This window comes from Anser anser (assembly GCF_964211835.1).
Source record: "Anser anser genome assembly, chromosome: 19".
Lineage (NCBI taxonomy): Eukaryota > Metazoa > Chordata > Aves > Anseriformes > Anatidae > Anser > Anser anser.
The window spans coordinates 307,305-324,896 of record NC_139740.1 but is presented as its reverse complement, the minus strand read 5'-3'; the positions used below and the strand labels follow the sequence as shown (position 1 = coordinate 324,896).

General features: G+C 43.5%; 1 protein-coding gene and 1 long non-coding RNA gene across 2 annotated transcripts in view; both read left to right on the top strand.

Annotated features, from left to right (window-relative positions):
- LOC310883925 (uncharacterized protein C6orf52) overlaps window positions 1-1,375 on the top strand; it is a 42,906-nt gene extending 41,531 nt beyond the window's left edge. The window contains exons 3-4 of the mRNA XM_083805013.1: window positions 335-380; window positions 1,199-1,375. Coding sequence (XP_083661139.1) covers window positions 335-380; window positions 1,199-1,335 — 183 coding nt within the window. The 3' untranslated portion in view covers window positions 1,336-1,375. The remainder of the gene's footprint in view (window positions 1-334; window positions 381-1,198) is intronic.
- An 11,206-nt stretch (window positions 1,376-12,581) lies between these two features.
- LOC310883929 lies at window positions 12,582-15,140 on the top strand. The gene is made up of 3 exons (XR_014573941.1): window positions 12,582-12,669; window positions 12,752-12,877; window positions 15,059-15,140. It is a non-coding gene; the product is annotated as an uncharacterized lncRNA (long non-coding RNA).
- Window positions 15,141-17,592: the final 2,452 nt, after the last annotated feature.

Here is a 17,592-nt window from a genome sequence, read left to right as displayed (position 1 = left end):
TATACACCATTATTTGTTCACGCATACCAAAGAATGGTTTTGACAGCATAATTGCGTACGCTTCTTCTGTTCCTGTTCTTCTGATTTGCTTTGCTTAAAGCAAATTAAACAGTTGTTGTAAGTGGTCTTATCGTGGTCAATGTATTAGTTGTGACCTCCGGAGGTCCCTTCCAACCTGTACTGTAATATTGGCTTTCTTCTAAAAATAAGTAGATAAAATGCCATCTATCCTTGTAGTTGTAGGAAGAAGGAATGGGTTGAGACTGCAGCACTTTGAATCTGTGATGCTTTCTGAAATGAGTTATGATTAAACTTAGCCTTTTCTGTCTTTCAGGAATCTTCAGTTATGACTGCAATCGGTGATGACCTAATTACTGACGGTAATAAGGGTTCTATCATTGTCACTTGAGTTTAGCCATCCTTGTGCCTTTTAACAATACAAGCCAACCTCTACTGGATGAAGAACATCTTGAAAATTCAGCTGAGGTCAAACCTCTGTGGGGTTGATCTGCAATCAGCTGGGGTTTTAAAGCTGATACAGCATACACTGACCGCATCAAGTAAAACGGGACACTGTCAATGCTTCGCAGCAGGTTTCTTGTACCTGTGCCTTCATTCCCATTTGAAAATGGTCTAAGACAGAATTTTGTTCTTTGTATTGGTTCCGCTAAACAGATTTTATATTAGAAACTCAGTAATATGCAAAAGCTTTGTTCTCCACCCTGAGGTAAAAGCTTATGTTGCAGATTCCAAAAGGAGGATTCAGCTTGCACTTACAAATACGGTACAAAACATATTTGTGTCCTGGAAGGTTTGCAAAGTTCCTCACGTGGAGGCATTTTGTGTTAGTGTTTAGAAACTATCCTATGTAACGTGTATTGCCGTAGAAGTGAATTAAATGACTCTTGGGAGGGTTTCATGGCTGATTATCCGTAAACGTTATCTTTACTATCTTAAACATTGTCTTTGTCTTTATCTTGAAAGACAGTTCTAGTCCCAGCCTTCTAATATACAAATTCCCAAAAGTTGGAGTTGTGAGGCTCAAAATTTTAGAGGACTAAATACCTCACTAAAATTAGTAGATCTAATAGCTTATTACACTTAGCTTAAAATACATTTTATTAGCCATTTCACGTGAAGTTTTTTTGTGCGCATGCCTCAGATTTGATACTTGGACTTACCAGGCTTTTATTTTCAGATCCACAGCTCTACTTGGATGTTGATGAAATGAACAGACAATTCACGGAGACAAGCGAAGAACTCTACGATTCACTCATGAATTGTCACTGGCAACCTCTGGATACGGTCACTTCTGAAATCCCCTCTGCTATTTAAGTGTCTTCTAGAGCATGACCGTTATGGCCAAAGTGCTAAAACTACATTTCTTCTACATTATTCTAGCTCATAAGTTTTAAAGCACAATGATAGGTTGGGTTTTTTTTGCTATGCTTTTGACAGTTTCTGTAATCTTTTTGTTCATCACTCCCTTCTTGGAGCATCATGAAGTCATGTAAATATTCAAGAAATGTAAAGAGGTAAATGGGGTCTAAAGATAGACTTGCCTGTGTAAATAAAAGATTTGTTTCTGCAAACCTGCCAGCAAGGGATTTTACTTGTACCTGTGTGCAGCACGTTCTCTTCCGGCTTATGGAATTTAACAAGGTAGTAAGGGTATTTCATCTGTCTTTATTTTTATATGGGCATTAGGACACAAGCAAAATCTAGCTTCCCCTTGTTTTCCTGGTTCCTTAGGTAAGCGACATGTTGGGGGCAACATAAACCATAATTGCTGTGATGGCAGGTAAGAATCCAATTCTTTTTTATGGCTTAGTGTAGTCAGTGAAAGCAGTGGTCCTAAGCTGCATGCTGTTCTTAAATGTAATGCAAATTCTCTTTTGTGACTCCTCAGTACTTCCAGGTTACTTGTAGCTGATCACCAGCAACTGCTTCTGTTAGCTATTAGCTGTTGGGTTTTTGCTAGGAATACTTTCAGTCCTGAATTGAAATGATGACATCCTGAAACAGAAGAGGCTCTTGGAGTATTGTAGGAAGCACATTCTTCCTGGTTCTAGTGCAGGTGTACACGTAGGAGGAGACAGAAGGCAAAGAACCTCACATAGGTGGAGGGGGTGAGGTGGCATCACAGTTAGAGCTGTTGCAGTTAACTCTTCCCAAAGCATGAAAGCAACGTGGCTGGGAACAGGGATTTGTTGGGTTGCTTCTTTGTGTGAGCCAGGGAGTCTTTTGAGGGGCAGATTAATAAGAATATGACACAAGGTAGAGGTGGAATAGATGAAGCAAAGAATCTGGGTGGGAAAAGGGTTGCTTGTACGTGTCTATGGAATTGTTTCAGGGGACTGAGCTGGGGCAAATTCAAGATGCAGCCTCCTTGAATTTGGATGGCAGTGCTGAAGCTTCAAAACCTTACAAGGTTTGATGCCACTTCAATTGCAGTGCATAGCTGTGGTACTTGAGCTCAGAAGTGCAAACTGCACAGGATTTTTTTATCTATTTTCTTCAATGTGAGCAGCAAAACATCTTCCAGGAATGTGCCTGGGTGCTACGCTGCTTTGACACGGCTTGCTTTGCATCACCAAACACAGTAGTTAGGTTGCATCGAGTACTTTGTGGAAACATTCATTGTGTTGTCACCCAGAAATGGGATGCTACAGATATGTGTTGGCCCGGCAGTATCAGTGCTGGTTTTTGGCCTTTGAGAGGTTGGTCCATAACATGTGACCTGTGTAACGAGAGGCCCACATAGATTGGTGACTTCATTAAGTCTGATGCTGTGGTGGTGTGTGACCCAAGGCCCTGAACGTCAGAAAATCAGGCTGTGGCCACCTATTTTATGCAGACTTTGCCTATTAACAAGGTCTCTACACTGTACGTTAGAGACGTGCGCCTCCTTTTCCGGACTAGATAGCGAAAATACCAGTTTTGTAGTTCAGTGAATGAGATTGGTTGGGCTGTTTGTTCTCCAGAGCTGAAAAATGTTGGGAGTGTATTCTCTTGGAGTCCACAGAAATGAAAATGATGAGAGGAAGAGAACGTTGGTTGCAGCCCGTGTGCTGCTGTTATAAAGTAGTTCTCTGATGTCTTTTTCCCTCTGCTGAGACTTATCAGCCTATCGTCCTTTCCTGTTAGGAGCGCATACCTGGCTTGGGATGGTGTGCGCAGTGCAGATTCTTTACCGTAAGAGCACAGTGAATGCCAGACTTCTTCCTGTACTGCCGTGTTAACCATGAGTCACAAATTCAGGAAGCAGTGATTGCATCGGAACTGCTAGAATGCTTTGCGGAGTCTTTTTACTGGGTAAACTTCACAGCTGCAGTTACAACTTCCAGCCTGTGTTAGCTGAACACATCGTACTGGTGCCCGCCATCAGTTTGACAAAGATGGGATTGCAGTAGGGACTTGCTTTCTTCCTTCTTTTTAATTAAACAAGTCTTTGAAGCAACTTTTCCAACACCGCCATACTTCACTTCTTCCAGTTATTTTCTGTTTTACTTAGCTGAAATGTTTTTTTTTCTTCCAAGCTTGAGGAAGTTTTCTACAAGAATGTCCCGTAATGATTTCATAAACTCTTTTCATTGTACCTAGCTGCAACAGAGAGTGCTTTTATTCAAAAACCTGCTGGTTTTCTCTTCCAAGAAGTAGTGGGGTTTTTCCTATCTCTTCACTGATGGGAAAGGCTGTAGGACAGTAGCTTGAGGGGCTGCTAATGCTGTCATCAGTGAGCCGGGAAGAGGCAGGAGTCCGAAACGGGTAAAAAGTACTTAAAAGGATACCAAAAGAGTAAACGGTACTTAAGCCGTGGATGTTTCTTTTTGCAGGGATGCTCTGGACCAACCGCTTCTTTCTAGCGCTACCTCAAAGTAACTTGCAGATAGAACTCACAGGGAAGGTTGATCAAATGGTGATGATCGCTGTCATTCTGCTGGACACGCAGATACTTGCCTTTCGTTTTGGCTCATTTTTAATACCAATTAACTTCAGTGCCTCGCGTTAATAGACACCGTTTGACTGCATCGGCAAATGTTTCTGAGTCGTGAGTGTCATTAAAGGCCTGTCACCCTATGGAAATCCTTCTAAATAAGAAAAATGGCATTTAAATAAATAAATAAAGCAGCGTTTGAACTTATGAGCAAACCTAGCGTAGCTGCCTTTGACGCTGATCTGGAGGAGAAAAATCACGTTATCACGCTACTATGGTTGCCTTAATAGGTTTGGTGTACATGAGGGAGGGAAGTATTATGTGATGTTTGCCTAGCTATTACATGGCCGATGCAGGAGGGGTTTTAGTCAGTTCCCTGAGCACGTATTGTTGCAGAAGTCGGTGATTTCACTGCCCAATGTCTGTTATTAAGGGCACGATTCATGTCCCGTTATCGTTTTTATTCTTTATTTATGTGTTTATTTTCTGGGGCGGCGATCTGTCACGATGCCCATCGTTCCCCTGCCGTGGGGTAGAATTTAGCGTGACGACTGCCTCCCGGACCAACGGGGCCACGAATCCGGCCTAAAACACTGCTTGTGCGTTGGTTGTCGGCGTGGGGGCTGTTGGTTGTCGGTGCGGGGGTATCGGTTGTCGGTGCGCGGCTTTTCTGACGAGCACTGTGGGCTCGGGGCGCCGTCCCACGCCCGGCGCGGTGCTGCGGCACACCAGCGGTCGGCGCCACGGCGCGGGGAGGCTCTGGAGGTGACTCCTAGCCCCGTGCTTACGGTGGCCGGGCCGGGGTTCATTATGGCGGCCGGGTCCTGAGGGCGGGAGCGGGAGGGCGGCGGGACCGGGACGGGACCGGGGCGGGGCGAGGAACGGGAGCGGCAGCGGGAGGGGGGGGCGCGCGTTCCCGTGAGGGGAGGGGGCGCGCGAGGGAGGGAGGGGGAGGGTGTGAGAAACACTCCGTAGCCAATAACTTGGGCTCAGGCGAGGAGCTCGGCGAAGCAGGAATTTATTCGCGATCGCAGTGGCGGGCGTCCCGTCCGTGCGAGGACTACCGCACACCAAATTTCCCTGGTGTATTGCCAAGCACTTCCCCGTGCAAGGGCTTACCATACACCACATTTCCCGAGACTCTTCCTTTCTCTCCCTTATCTCACGCTTCGTCCGTCTCCGGCCGCGCCCCTCGCGGAGCTGCGGAACCGCGGATCAGGACTCCACACTCGCTCCGTACAAAAGTACGTCTCAATCACACGGCACACAGAGTCTCACCCGACCCCCAAGGCAATACTTCCTATTTCTTACCTTGGTCTGTGCACAGAGTTACCGGATCAATTCTCAAAGCCGGAGTGCCTGCCTTCTTCCCTTCCCCACTCCTTCACGGATCCTGCCTCTTTCATCAGTCTCGGGCCCTCTGTCAGCTCTCCGCAGAACCGCCGCCGTCGATGCACAGGACCGCTGAAATCAGCGGGGCATGCCTTCCTGCTGCTGCGGCGGTGGGGCTCCCCAGTAGGCGACTGGCTCCCGGACGAGCCCCCAAATTGTGAGAAACACTCCGTAGCCAATAACTTGGGCTCAGGCGAGGAGCTCAGCGAAGCAGGAATTTATTCGCGATCGCAGTGGCGGGCGTCCCACGAGCAGGAGCGCCCCTGCTGGTTCCAAAACCCAGTTTATATACTTTTTGATGACGGGACCCTCCCCTGTTTCCCCGCTGAGGGGGTGATCCAGGCTCACAATCTGTCTGATGCTTCCCAGACAATGCATGGCCTTCAGTTGCCGGCCTGTTAAATTTCGAATTTCTTTCGACTTTTTTACTGGTTGAAGCGGTAATGGTTCTTCACTTACCTGACTTGACTCAACACCGTGATTTTCCCCGAATTGTTCTACGGAGTCTGGTTGTCTGCATTTTACAAGGTCGCCTGCTAAGCGTTCTTATCGCTGCAAGCACACCTCGATACCCCATTCCTTACCTTTAAACAACGTAACTCTGCAAAAACAACATTTTTATTCCCACGAGGGGCAGGGCAGGCCCCGCGGCGCGTGGCGGCGGGGGGCGGGGGGGCCCCGTGACGGCACCGAACGCGGGGGGGGGGCGGTATGGCCTCGGGCGGCGCGACCGGTAGCGGCGCGACCGGCAGCGGCATGGCCGGCGGTGGCAGGGCCGGTGGCGGCGGGGCGCCGGGCGGCAGCCCAGGAGCCCGATCAGGAGGAGGAGGAGCAGGAGGAGGAGGAGGAGGAGGAGGAGCGGCCGGCGGCAAGGTGAAGAGGCGGCGCCACCGTTTGGGCGCCGCGAAGCCCCCCTGTGCCAGGAGCAAGCGGGTGAGGAGCGGCCCCCCCACAGCGGGCCCTTCCCCCTCAGCCCACCAGTTACCCCCTTACTTACCCCCTTACCTTACCCGCCCCTTTATCCCCTTAGTTACCCCCTACCCACCTCCTTACCCCCTTAGTTACCCCCTCGACCGCTTAGTTACCCCCTTAGTTACCCCCTCAACGGCTTAGTTACCCCCTTAGTTACCCCCTCAGCCCCTTCCTAACCCCCTCAGTTACCCCCTCAGCCCCTTCCTAACCCCCTCAGTTACCCCCTCAGCCCCTTACTTACCCCCTTACCCCTCTACCCAGCCCATTACCCCCCTCCTCCCCCTCCCCTTCACCCCCAGCCCGCTGCCCTCAGGACCCCCAGTGCCACCCCCAGGGCTTTCCCCGCTCCCTGCACCCCTCCTCAGCCCATCATCAATTCTCTGAACGTTACCTGCCAGGCTTTGCTTCTCGTTTGTGCTGTAGGGTACAGCAGGTTGATGGTGAAAGCGGTCCGTCAATTCGGGGTGTGAAAATCCCCGTGCTGGAGGGGGGACGCGCCGAGATCCCTCCCAGCAGCTCTTTGCTAAGAAATGTCAGGACGCCCAGAGAGATGCTCTGGAGATGCCCTCTGCACATGTTTGTTCAGCCAAAACCTCTCCGCTATTAAATGAGCAACGTAGCTGAGGGGATTGATTATCATATGCAAAACCAAGGGAGCGCTACGCATGGATAGCTGCTCATTTAGGTTTTTATCACTTGCAGAAATGCCAAGTCCCTTATACCACATATTGACAATCAATCTTGTCCATCTAAAGCTGGCCTGGAAGGGCAATGCAAACATTCCCCACGCTTACAGAGCAACCGTTGAAACCTCTGGCTTGAACAGTGCATTAATGTTGAAAGTGCCATAGCTTGCGTGTGCCGACACTGTGTAGCTAACTGATAAACCTTACACGTGGATTGAAAATAATCAGTGGAGATGGTTTTCTAACTTTTCCATTGTCTGTTATCTCTGCGTGTTTTCCAGTAGGTTTATTTAAAGAGTGTGCCAGAGCAAACACGTGCGTGGGGATATCTGGGGGATTCTGCACAGAGAATGGCTGCTGCACATCCAGCGCAGATCAAATTAACAGTAACTTATCGGGGAAGAGTTTTAATGATTTGATAAATAGACAAACTGATAGGTGTTACATGTGTGCATTTATTATAGCAGTTAGCTTTGTAACCAGACGAATCGTGCAAATGTTCATAACGTAAAAGGACGAGCTTTGAGCAGATAGCTTGCTTAGAGCATTTGTCAATTAATTTCAGTTTATTTTCAATATCATGTCCACTCTGCAGAAGGTTCTGTGGCTTAATGTTAATTGTCTCTCAGTGATGCAGTTGGGGAGGCACGAAAGCGACCGATGCGATTTTGTGAGGTTATACCTCTGGTTCTGATCCCTACCCCGCTGTTTTTCTCATCCTTCCCCCTACAACTTTAGTCGATAAGTCGATTCTTAGAAATACTTAAATAGATGTGTTTTGTGTGCTTGTGATCCTAATTACAGCCCACCAAACCCTCTGTCTCTTACCATTAAGCTCTGAAGGTGCCTGGGCACTGTAGGCAGTATAGTTAGCAGCTTCAAAGTTCCTGGGAACTAGTCCTGGATCTAATTTACCTTTTTTTTTTCCCCCTGCCTGCAGGAGGGATGATTAGCAGGATGCCTAGCTCATGATTGTCAGCTTTCTGGATATTAATTTTTATTATTAATTTTTGTTATTAATTATATTCATTTATATTAATTTATCTTTTATTTAACCGTAGTTCCTGGGGCTTTCGGTCAGGTGGGAATTCTCCGATCGTACCCGATGTATGCCGCAGAGTCAGTCTTCTACAAAATACAGCAACAGCTTTAGAAGGCTCTTGCAAGAGGAGGTGCTGGTGCTATAGCTATAGCTGTGTTTCTTCCAGGACATCTTCTGGGTTAGCCTGACTGTTGAGAGCAGAACTGTTTTTTGTGCGTATAGTCACTGCAATTCAGCATTACTAAAATTGAAAATATTTAGAGTCACTGATTTTAATGGGTAGTATGGTCCTGACTGTCGCAGTAGATAATTGCTGAACTTCTGGTTTAGTTGGTTTTCACGGGAGGGTGCGAAGAGGAAGAGTCCTGGAACAAGTCTGTAGGTCAGGAGCTGTTCAGGCGTAGAGTTTCGTGATAGCCTTGCAGATTGACGACCTGCTGGTGAATTTTGGCAGAGGTTTCAAAACTTTGAACCTTGCCAAGGTCACTTGGAAGTGCAGACAGTGATAGGTAGTTGTAAATCAATCTTAGGTGAATTTTAGGTTTACCAGAAGTGTAGCGATCCTATGCCAGGGATCAACCTCGTCGTCGTCTTCTGAATATTTGCTGTATAATATCTGTCTTCAAGGTCCGTGGAAGGTGGTATCGCAGCATATGCTGTTGACTGCGTTTCTGTAATTAAACAAGTGTTTTTTCTTTCAAGCAGGGAATAATTAGCAGAATGACAGAAACTGTGAAAAATATTGTACCGGCCTGGCTGCAGAAGTATTTCAATAAGCGTGAGGAGGAGTGTGTAGACAGAAATGAATCTGCAAACCAGGAGGAGACTCCGGTAAACTATCATCACGATTATTCAGATGAAGATACCATAATCGATGAGAGATTCACGCCTGAACCAGCAGGAATTAGTAGACGAGGTATGTGAAAAATCATTTGGAATTCTGGCCATCTGTATTTATTCACAGATTTCTAGTTTTGAATCTGAATTTCAAAAGGAAATTGGAATGAGGGTTTTGACAGAATGAAAAAAAAAAACAAACAATCAAAAAAGTCGAAACAACTGTTTGTGAAACCGTCTTAGCTTTAAACTGTATACACAGTTACGAAGCATACATCTTATGCTCTTGGAAGGCATCAGTTAACTTTAGGTACTCTATTAGCCAGGTGCTAAATGCTGAAAATAAGTCATTTGCAAGTGTGCTGGGTTGCATTTTCCATCTTTTAAAAGATATGGAATGAAAATCTGTCTAATTGCCTAAGGCAATTAAAAAAATTAATTTGTTTTGCAGTCTTCGAAACAAAAGACTAGATGCTAGAATGGCAGAGGAAAATTCCGTCTCGTGTCCCGACTTTGTTTGTTTTGTTTTGTTTTGTTTTTGTTTTGGGCTTTGATCAATTTAGTAAAGTTCCTCGTTAACTTGATGGTGAACTGGGGAACTTGTGCACGGATGTGGTTTATGAGATTATTATCCTTAAAATATTCAATAACTTTAAGGTCTACGCGGGGGGAGGGGGTGTCTTTGAAAAGGTATTTGACCGTTGGCAACGAGGTTTGCAACTCCTTTACCTCATGAAAGATTAATTTGTCTTATATCCAGTGCCTCTCACTGTTCCTGTAGTCCTGTTGTATAAATTTGCATCTATTCTTATTTGAGTTTCTCTTAAATTAGCTGTTTTGGGGAAGTCAGCTTTTAATAAGTGAAGAAGTTTTGTCTGAGCATGCGTAGGTAACCATAGATAATGTGGAAAGTCAGTTGCTTCTGTTGTTGGCAGAATCAAAAAATAAGGAGGAAATATCTTTGCCTCCAATCTCATCTAATTGTAAACAAGGAGATTGATGGCTTTCTGTGTAGCTGTAGCTTGGGAATGAGTTTGGAGAAAAGAATAGAGAAGGTCTTCGTGACTGAGGAACACATGTTGGCTTTCCTATGTAACTGCGTGAAAGGAGCTTTCAGTAAGAACAGCTGCACTGCAAGCTTGCTAACTCCAGGAGATCAGGAGCAGGTGGACACCCTGGAACCTTTTGCAGCTTATGTTGCTGTCCGTGGGTGTCGCTTACTATGCTTAAGAATAAGATTTTTTTTTTTAATTATTACTACATTTTGAAACCAATGTGTTTCTTCAGTTCTGAGGTATCAGTGTGCTGGAGCCTATATTGGGTGGCCTTCCGCCTGAAGAACTTTCTGTATCTCAAACGGTGCTGTCCTAAAAATCTGCTCATGGTTTGGAGAGCTAATTAGTGGTACTGCAGTGGTTATGAAGATTGAACTAACTAGTTTAAGCTTCAGTTCAAGTATCAAGAGGATAGTGGCTCAAAGTCATTTGAATTGCCCAGATTCCTGGGAGAGACAGTAGGCTTTCATCAGGCAAAATACCCATGAATAGTTCCATTCATTTAGCAAGATAGACTTCAAGGCCACCTATTCCAGGCCACTGGCATTGTTTGCAGACCCTTTGCTTCAAGAGGGAAAAATGCTCGTCTGGTTACTTGGGTCAACATCCTTGTCCCTTGGGTCAAAATCCCAATAGTTAATGGGTAGGAGATGATGTTTTGCCTCTAACGTGAGCTGATATGGAAGAACTTGGGAAAAAAGTACTGCAAACGTTCATTTTCATGTTGTGTATTCAGATTAATGTAACCTTTGTTCCAATATTATGGAAGCTGCAGTGTTATCTGTAATTTACCGTGTAATCTCAAATTTTGTAAAGCTTATTGCAAGCTGTACATGGGAGAAGGAGTATATATGTTTGATTTAGTGAACGGCCAAGTCAGCGTTAGAGCATTTGAGCACGGGGTCAGAATGTGGTGTTGTAAAACCTCATAGTTAACTACTTCTGGATGCAACATTAATACTGTGTATCGCAAGCAGTGTTGTTGTTGTAGCCAGACAGTTAGATGCAACCGTATCTGGGTGAGGAAGAAGTTAAATTTGGCTTCTCTCTTTTTGCGCTTAGAACTTGGCAATAGCATGGCTGTCGATAGGAAACAGGTTTTGGCTTCTGTGAGCTTGTCTATAGCAAAGCTAATTATCTCCCTGTTCTTGTCTAGAACCATCCACAAGTAGATCAGCACTGAACTTCCCAGTTGTGTTAACAAGGCCCTCTCTTCATCGGAGCCGTCTGAATTATACCACGCTGGATTCTCCTGTCCCACCTTGTCAGCCCTCGACATCTTCTGTATTTGGCATTGGCAGTCCTAGGCTGTCCTTGATAAAAGAAATAGAAGATTCTACCTCTCAACAAGACGATGATAACATCTCAACAACCAGTGATTCCTCCTCTAGAGCATCTGATGAAGGTGATTTTTGTGTTCTCTGTTTAATTGACTTTTTTTTTAATGTGAAGTACCTTGCGTTCTTTAATATTCCACATCACCTTAGTAAATAAAATAGGTGAATGTCAACTTTGGATGCGAGAATTAAATTGAATTTTTAGTGTTTTAGAAGTATATAATCCTATCACCTTTTTAATAGAAGCGTGCTTTGGAATACGTTTATGATACCCTGATGTTAGAAAGAGTCAATGCTGAAATATACACATTCAGCTAGGTTATATGTAAATTTTGAACTGGGACGGTAGGAAATCAGGCTGACTTGCCGTAGCTTGACAACTAGGCTGATTGTCTAGAAGGAAGAGTGACTCAGAATATCTAACAGACAGCTGGTTAAATGTGAATAAGTGCAGGTGACAAATAGGAACACGAGATGTTTTCCTGTGTTTCAGCAAGAGAAGATAAAGAAACTACTCTGTCATAAGCTATAGGCTGTTTTTTGACCTTTCTTGGTAGAAGGCTTCAGCTGTCAATACTTTCATGTCTTTTGCCAAATTCATTGAGGAAAGCACACCATTTTAAAATAAAAAATAAGCATCGTGTCGATGTAGGTTGGTACGTAGGTCTTCTCGCTGAAAGGGCGAACAGCAGGTTTGCAGCTTTTTCTAGTCCCCCATATAGACAGGGACTGACGTGTGCTCAGCAGGTTTTGCAGAGAACTTTTGTACAGCTGAGAGTAGAGTTGCTGGGCTTTAGCAATATAACCTGAGTGCACTAGAACTTTCTGGTGTGTCTTCGTAAAACATACATGGGCAGAAGATCGTTAACTCTTAGAGCAGCCTTTGGGGAATCTTCCAGGTTTAAAACCTGTGCGATTATGATCTGTGCTGGCCTCCAGCCTTTTACCAACACAGAAAAAAGCTTTGTCCGTACAAATGCACTGATGTTTATGCGGTCCTCTTTTATCTTAGCCTGAAGGAAAAAAATATCTGCATTGGAAGCACAGTATTAACTTGGTAAGATTGCTGAAAACTACTTGCAGCTCTGTGAACAGTTTTCAAGTTTGTAGGTGATACTTGGTTTTCAGTCTGTACGTGAAGTTGATCTATTTAAAGAAGCTGAAGTCATGCTTATTTTTCTGTATTGAAGAACTTGAATTAGTGTGATCTTTATTGTTAAAGTTCTGTACGTACGAGAGGCATTTACATCTAGCATACGTCATTTTGGCAGATGTTGCAGTTTTAAAAAATACTTCATCGTCACTGCTCTGGCCCACACAAGATGAAAGAACTCATTCCCTCTCGCAGCATTCTGCAGCTAGCTCTAAGAAACCTGCATTCAGTTTATTTGTTTTTGGAGGACTGTGTCCTGTAAGTACTGCACAGTATTTCTTTTAATCAGTTTGAATGTGTACCTGTTTTTCTATCCACTTCTCATACTGTGTTTCCGTAGGTACGTGGAAGCACGTCTGTTTTTAAGCAAAACCAGCTTGGGTTTTCTCCATTTTACCCCGGAAAGACGGCCTATGCCGGTGGTGCAGCTGTAAGATCAAGGCAGCCAAAGACGGAACCTTATCAGGTATGAGAAAAGTAGTGTAGTGGGAAATAGTGATGGAAATAAAAAAAGCAGCACTGCCAAAGGAGCTTTGAGCAGGGAGCTGAATATGTGGTAACAGTTGCTCTTCTGCCCTCTTGGTCTACAAAAATAGACGTCTGAGATTGATTTCTGTTTAAATTCTTTAATGACAGTTTTTACCACAGGTAACACTTGTCAGAAAGAACAAGAATGACAGTTTGGGCTAGTTGTTGGTAGTTGGGGTTTCCTCTGTTGTTAGGTCTTTCAAAAAATTCCATTCAAGTGCCATTGTCTGCCTCTGACTACATTACGTTAAAATAACTTGATGCAAAAAAACCAATGACAGCATAACTTTGAAAACTTGTGTTTATGGTAGCAAAAGCTACAGTAGATAAACCTGGCTAATATTTATCTGTGGATCTTCTTTTCCAAGCATGCCTACATTCATGCTATGGATATGTTGTATAAACCTGCAGTCTTTGAAAATATCTAAAATCAACTTTGCTGATCCTTTGTTCTTCTGGTACACAGAGGCATGCAGGACTAAATGCAGTCCCAAGATAAGCAGTAACATGCTTTCTGTTTTGAACGATTCATATAGTTCTTGGAGAGAGTTATTTGCCCCCAAGAGTTCTTGGAAATAGCAAATAAAAACTGCTGACAACTCTGATTAGCTAGAGCTGAATCGAAAAGGAAAGTCAAATCAGGTTTGGTAGGAATGTATTTAAATGAAAGTGACTTTTATCGATAAATCAAAAGGAATTTGAAGAAAATGAAAACGCGGGTTTGCTGGCTCTGTTCTGACAGTCCATTTGTGCAACGGAAAAAGGGCAGTACAAGTACCTCACTTACGGGAAACCTTGAAACCTTGTGGTGCAAAGCTGGGAACCCTCTTTGGTCGGCTATTTTTGTTTTTTACAATATTACTGCATTATGGTAAAAAGAGGAACCAAAATACTAGGCTTTTAAAGGAGAGAGTAGCTTGCTTCTTGCTGCTTGCTGTGAATGACAGCAAGGTACTAGAGAGTCCAGCGAAGGGCCACCAAGAAGATCAAGGGACTGGGAGCACCTCTCCTCTGAGGAGAGGCAGGGACTGCTGGGCCTGTTTAGCATGGAGGAGAGGAGGTTTGGGGGGATCTTATTGGTGTATATAAATACCTGAATGGATGGTGCAAAGAGCATAGAGAGCCATTGTGTTTTCAGCGGTGCCCAGTGCCAGGTCAAGAGGCAACAGGCACAAACTGAAACGTGAGGCTCTGTCTGAGCATCAGGAAATGCTTTTGCACTGTGCGGGTGATGGAGCCCTGGCACGGGTTGCCCAGAGAGGCTGTGGAGTCTCCCTCTTTGGAGGTCTTCAAGAGCTGACTTGACATGGTCCTGGGCAACCTGCTCGGGGTGGCCCTGCTCGAGCGGGGGGGTAGACCAGGCGATCTCTAGAGGTCATTTCCAACCTTAACCATTCTGTGGTTCTGTGAGTCTCACTTGTGTTTTTACATGCTGCGTGGTCTGCTTCCTGTCTTCACATCGTGTGATAAGCACAGTGTGGTTATATGAGGGGTTTAACCTGGGAAGAAAAAAAGTCACACCAAAGGAAGTTTTTGACTGATATTTGAAGTTGGGTGGTGCAAATAAACAGTTTACTTTTTCAGTGTAATGTTTAGATCTGTTACAGTTTAAATCAGATCTTTATCTTTTAAGACAAAGATTTGCAGCCAACTTTAATCTTGGGGGAAGGGAGGAAGCAAGAGAGAAGTAAAACTAGTTCCTGGTTATGATTGTATACACTGATTTTAAGATGGTACACTTAGACCATCGTGAAACTCTGAGGTCTGTGTTGTTACTGAAAATGCTTTCTGTACCACAAGCCTTTTCTTGAGTTCTGTTTCCCTGATTACTGCTTCGGAGGCCTTAGCAGTCCTAGCATCATCCGTCTTGACCTTTTACAAGTACGGAGTTCTTTTATTGCTCGTGCAACAAGCACGTGCAAGATGCACTGAGGCCCAAGGTAAACTTCATTAAACTCCGAATGTATTCTCTTCTTTATGGCTTGAACTCCCAGTGACTGCATTTTTCTCTGTCATCAGAATATATTGATTGTATCATCAGTGTAGCCTTGGGACGTAAAATACATGCCTCTTTAGCTCAGAATTGACCATTGTAACACTTAAAATGCTAATTTTTCAGGCACAAAGGAGAGCGAAAGCTAGACAAGAAACTGTGTGGTCCCGCGCTACGTTAAGTACCTCAGCACGGCGCATCTTGGAGGCAATGGAGAAGCTGTCAAGCCCTTTGTTGGTAAATAGCACTTCTTTTAATCTGTTTTTGCTTCATGTGTTTATAAAACTTAGTAAATGTGCCATCAAAGGATAAAGATAAAACTATTCTTCCTTACGTTGTGGCCGGTTTAATTTATTGCGCTGTTTTTTCAACAGGATGCTAAAAGAATGGCATCTGTTTTGCTGCTGTGTTGTGTAAGTTGACCATGAACCCCCACATTTTTGTTGCAGGGAACCCTCTCTCTCAGGAGAAAAAAATTGCCCTCTAATAGTTATGCTTTGTTTTTTCCTCAGCCTCCGGACATAGATAAACCGGATATTACTGACTTCCAGTCCAAACGAAGAAAGGTAAGAACCAATAATGTCTTAAGCTGAGGTAGATAACTTTTTCAATGCTTTATCACTATTAGAAAAATTTTCTCAAACCTCAGTGACAACATAGACATCAAATCAAGTTAATATTGGCATGTATCCACAGTAGATGATGGGCTGTGAAGATTACTCAGGTTAAGAATTATGTTATCTTTGTAAGTTGAGAGCACCAACTCTAGAACACACCAAGTCGTTTTATCTTGTCCCCCAACTTGGGGTGAAGCTGCATATTAAAATTCCTGTTGAGGCAAGTTTGCTCTTGAAGAAATGATCACAAATAGAAAAATACTGACTGAGTGGTCATATAGACTTTGTACAGACTTCCGTGTTCATTCGGGCACAGAAAACTAGTTTTTGTGCTTTTTATCACCATTCAAAGTAAAGAGGAGGAAAATTGTTAATTTCCGACGCTATAAATCTTACGCTCCTAAATTCCTATTTGGAGGTAGCACAGAACTGGTGAGAATGCTGTGGTAAAGCATGATTTCCTTTCATTTTCTTTAAAAAATGAAAACTAGTCATCTTTTTTTGATGACTTTAGTTAGGGGTATCATTAAATTGCAAAACTGTACCAGGCACAATAGCTCTTGGTGTATTAAATGCCTAACTGGGGGAATTAATATTTTTCATTTTTACCTTTAAAACCAGCGATGAACCATCGTTGGAGTCTGATAAATTTTCCATAAAATTAAATGGGCATCTCTTTCTGCGAAAACATCTGTGTTTCCAGTATCAGTCTGAGTGTACAAATGACCACTTGTTAAGTGTATGGGCTTCTTAGGCTGCAAATCAAAGTGGACAGTAATACTGGTTGCTTATTGCTTTTAACTCTTTCAATCTCTGTATTGTTTAGCCAGCACAATCTCCATTTGGTAAAGTTCTAAAATGAATGTAGCAGCAACTGCTTAGTTTTTAGGGGGGTAGAGGTTTTTTTTTTTCTTTTTCTTTTCCGACGCTATAAATCTTACGCTCCTAAATTCCTATTTGGAGGTAGCACAGAACTGGTGATAATGATGTGGTAAAGCATGATTTCCTTTCATTTTCTTTAAAAAATGAAAACTAGTCATCTTTTTTTGACGACTTTAGTTAGGGGTATCCTTGGGCTTATTAAATTACAAAACCCTTAAATGACCACTTGAAGATCAGGTGACTGAAGGAAATAACAAGATGTGCAAACTTTTCATCTTCTGTTCTAATGAGAAAAGGGACAGTGTCTCAAGAAGTTTCTGTGCTAATTCCTTGATTGGATGGATGTATAATTAAGTTTACAATCACTTCAGAGTTTACAAACATCTCAGATTTCCTGGACCATCTTTTCACCATCTGCCAAATTACAAGGGCATGGAGAAGTGAAGTATATCATAAATATTATCCAAATAACTAAAACCAAATCTGGTGTGAATTCTCAGTTATATTATAGCAATACACCTGTGATAAGGCATTAAGAAAGATCTGCCAGATTTGCAACAGAGAGCCTGAAATTGTCAGCCACTAAATGAATGTTGCACGCAGCTGTCAGTGGGTGAAAGGAGATAGATTGTCTATTCATAATACTAGAATTCATAATGGTGGCGGGAGAAGGGTAGCCCGTGATGAGAAGCAATTATTTGCTGAGGAGACGATCGTGTGTTTTCCTGCTAAAGTGAACATGCGGTTGACGGAACACTTGTGCACTCAGGCTAAACTTCTGCAGTGGGTAGCAGTGATGTGGTATTTTTCTTATTTCAAGGAGCTGTACCAGGCAGAATAACTCTTCGTGTATTGAATGCCTAACTGGGGGAATTAATATTTTTCTTTTTTACCTTTAAAACCAGCAATGAACCATCGTTCACTCGAAGTAGATTTGTGAACTTACATAAAACATGTCTTATTCAAGGTTTCAAACTGAATGTAATATTTTTTAGAAAGATGTATTTTTATATACTTTAGAGAGAGTGTGAATCCTATTACTAAGAGCTGGGAGATACTGTGAAATTAAAGCTGCAGCGTAAACAAAAATTTCCTGTTGGTATTGATTTGAACAATAGCATGCTTCCTAAGACTGTATTTTCTGATCCTTAAGACCGCAGG